This window comes from Botrytis porri (assembly GCF_014898465.1).
Source record: "Botrytis porri strain MUCL 3234 chromosome Unknown BPOR_005, whole genome shotgun sequence".
In the NCBI taxonomy this organism is placed as follows: Eukaryota; Fungi; Ascomycota; class Leotiomycetes; order Helotiales; family Sclerotiniaceae; genus Botrytis; species Botrytis porri.
In genome coordinates this window covers 2,565,564-2,569,013 of record NW_024066079.1, presented here as the reverse complement: position 1 = coordinate 2,569,013, position 3,450 = coordinate 2,565,564, and the positions used below count along the sequence as shown (strand labels likewise).

General features: G+C 40.1%; 1 protein-coding gene across 1 annotated transcript; it reads right to left on the bottom strand.

The window, feature by feature from the left end:
- Nucleotides 1–497: 497 nt before the first annotated feature.
- EAF01_004430 (uncharacterized protein) lies at nt 498–1,127 on the bottom strand (the record flags this gene model as incomplete). The annotated part of the gene is made up of 2 exons (XM_038912684.1): nt 703–1,127; nt 498–622 (listed from the first exon to the last, which is right to left on the bottom strand). Exons 1-2 carry the CDS (start codon nt 764–766, stop codon nt 498–500), a joined length of 189 nt encoding a protein of 62 aa, XP_038772368.1. The 5' UTR covers nt 767–1,127.
- Nucleotides 1,128–3,450: the final 2,323 nt, after the last annotated feature.

Genomic DNA, 3,450 nt, shown 5'->3' with positions numbered 1-3,450 from the left:
ATTGTCGGACTGTTGAGATGCGTTTTAGATTGAAGTACTGGGTACTGTATGATACGTCCCAAATATTTCAGCGGTGTGCAAAGCATTCCGTGGACTATTGTTTTGACCCCTCAATTCCTCAATTCATCACTTCATCACTTCATCGGATGAAATATTCCAATCAGTCGTGGCTTTCTGTTCGTCAACGACAGGGAAAACCTTGGAATAATTCAATGTTAGCTGTAGACGATACGTTAATCACGTATCCAATCCGGATAGAGAAATGAACAATTGAGAATTCAACCTTCCAAAAGGGGAAGATGCGAGCAAATTTCCTCCATGAAAAAGTTGGGGGGGGGGTGGTAGTACGGAGTAACAGGAATGATTGTTTAATCGAGGCAACACAATGCAGTGGTAAGACTTGGTTGGACTACTCGTGGATATTAATACACAAGCAAACCCTTGAAGGAAATGATGGATTAGTTTGCTCGGCCCGCTGCAGGACGGTTTTCGCCTTTTTAGTATGGTCCAGGAGCAAGTCTTGTCAATATGTCGGCGATTAAGCCTATAAAGGTACGAATGATAAGACTCGCTGGATCATTCCATGTATTCCCTTGCTCTTTAGCTCCCTTACCAAGTGCCACTCAGCTAGCAACTAATCAGCATGGTTCCCCCAGTATATCACTTGTCGATCCCTCAGAGACTTATCTACGGAGTACTTACCTGGGTCTAGTGTAAGACGTGGAGTGGAGTATTTCATCTTTTTTTCCATCTTTGAACCTCTCATCGCTACCTTTGTTTGGAAAAAGACGATTGGTGAGATGCATGCGAGCAGAATCTGGTAAACCTGATACCGATTGTATCTAGCTACATCAACCCTGGCAACATGAAAAGGTGTATGAGTAGGGGGGGGGGGAGGTTTGATCTCTTTGCATATACAAATACATACATATAGGCAGAATTAGCTTTCGTTGAAGGGAACACATAATTGGTAGAAGAGACAAATGCGGCCGGTACAGGCAGGTAGGCTCGAGGTAGGGTCAGCACGGCTCAATCTGACACTCTGCTTTGTGACCCATAGCGAAACAGATGAATTTTTTAATTCGCTGTCTACAGCGACACCATGATCCATGTAAATATGCAATGCGAGGGTGACCTCGTTCCGCGCCGCTTTCGCGGGCGGGAATGCACCATCTAGAAACAAGACTAACGGGTGCCCGCATGAACAGAAAGTAATGTGACCGTCAGATGTAGTTAGCGGTGAAGGGGTCAAGCCAATGATAGAAGATAGATGGAGGGTCGAGTCGGCAAAGTAAGATTCAAGAACGAACAAGAACGGAAAACGCTTTGATGGTCAATGCAAGATGTGTTGTGTTGTTGACAGTGGGGTGTCGCGTGCGAGAGGCACAGGGTTGAAATGATAGATGTTTGGCTCGTTGAAAAATGTCAATTGAGAATCGTGGCCTGATAGGTTACATAGATACGACAGTTATTTATGTTTGCTCGTCGTAATTGGGCAAGTAGCAAGGGAAAATAAATGAATTCGTCAGATGTGGAGGGAAGACCGGACATCTCGGCAAATTCCAAGGTTTTTGGAGAGTTCGTTGCTCGTGTCCCGAATGTATGGTCATCCCTTTGGACCTAAGGAGACTGATCCGGGGTTTGAGCCGATATGGCTGTCCATCGGTGTCGCTTGAAACTTGGCGTATTCATGTACGGAGTAAGTTTTGCTAACAATGCGTGGAAGGAATGGATTTGCTTTGTTATGTGGATTAGCCAAACCAATTTCTCGTCTGATGTTGGATTCTGATGGGATTAGTGCCAGTCTCGACTCTTTCACCTGAATAAATCTCTGCAATAAATTCCCCAAACAAGTCATTGGCATTGGCATTGGCATTGTCAGTTGTCATGCGTCATTACCAGCAAAATTGTGATTCTGGTCTGCACGAACTAAATATTCTGACTTCGCCGACCTAGATGTCTTTAGCAATGGTTTGTTCGCAAATAAGCTTCTTAAATGACAGAATCCCGGTGACATTCTTCGATGAGAAGGAATGTTTGAGAATTCGCTTAGGATATCTTTAAGAATATCAAGGAACAAATGGAAGATGTGAAATAACACTCTCTTTTCCCCCTTTTCGCCGTCAACAGCGGCTATTGACATATTTTCACGAAAACGTGATTTAAAAATTCCATGAACCAGGGGTTTGGGTGATCACATCTCGGGTCGTTCCATAGGTATGAAGCCGACCCGGGGCTGAAAAGAGTCGTATGGTACCACAAACAACAATGGATCTTAATCTTTAATTCGTGTTACACGATCCTGATTTCCCTACCATAATTAATATAATTAAGCTTATCATTTGTAATTTTGTCAATTGTAATCGAGGCTTCATGTGAATCAAAGAGCGGTATTAAAAATCACTCAAATGTAATCAGACATTGAAAGTGATTACATTTTAACATCTTGTAATGCTTATATATAGAATTCAAACGATATAACATCGACGATGATAATAAAGCTTGAAGATGTATCAAATCCACTTTTTCCTTATAGGAATGATTGTTTGAATTGACATTGATTATTAAATAGTATATATTTTTAGTATTTATGTTTTTCTATTCTTCTTTAGTACGAAGGTTAAAAGAGTAAGTATTATAAAATACATGTAACTATATTTCTACTTTAGGCCTTCGAACGAATCAAATTGTATCGCTGGTTGAAAATTTATATAACATATATTAAGTAGTGAAAGTATTATAGAAGTCACATTTTATTTATATTTTATTCGAAATCGTTAGCTTTTTATTGAATTTTAATTTGAAGTTCTATCTATAGTCTCTTTAGAACTCATACAAAGCTTTAAATACTTCAAATACTATAAAATCATTAAAGTTGATAAAGAGTAAGTAAAAGCTTCAAGTATTGCATTTTGAGGGGGAACAGCTTCATATCTATTCGAATGACTTAAAGCAGCAGTAAAGTCTATAAGATTTTACGAAAAGTGGGGTGTACATTAATAATTACCCTTACAACTTTTGTAGGGTTGGTATTTTGTTGATCTCCGACTCTACCTTCCGATGGAACTTCCAGAATAGCCTAATTAATTTTTATTGATTATTCCAACCATACAAATCTCGAAGAATCTCGGACGTCTTTCTTCTTTCCCTTCTTTGTCACTTGCCTTTTCTCTCGTTTACGTTGATTTCGTAGGATTATACGACGAAGCTTATGATTGACATCTGTAAGACCTTTTGGGGAAATTTGGAACGGACCCCTTCATCGCGTACGGTTATTCCCGTCCTCCCGCTGGGCCATAGGCGATCCTTTCGTCTGTTCGGCATAAGCTTCATTCCACTGTTTATGACAATTACAAGCTACTGCAAATTCGTCAAGTCAATATCCTGACACACTGCAATCCATAAGCATTTTACGGGAAGGCCATAGAACACAAAGATATAAAGTGATAT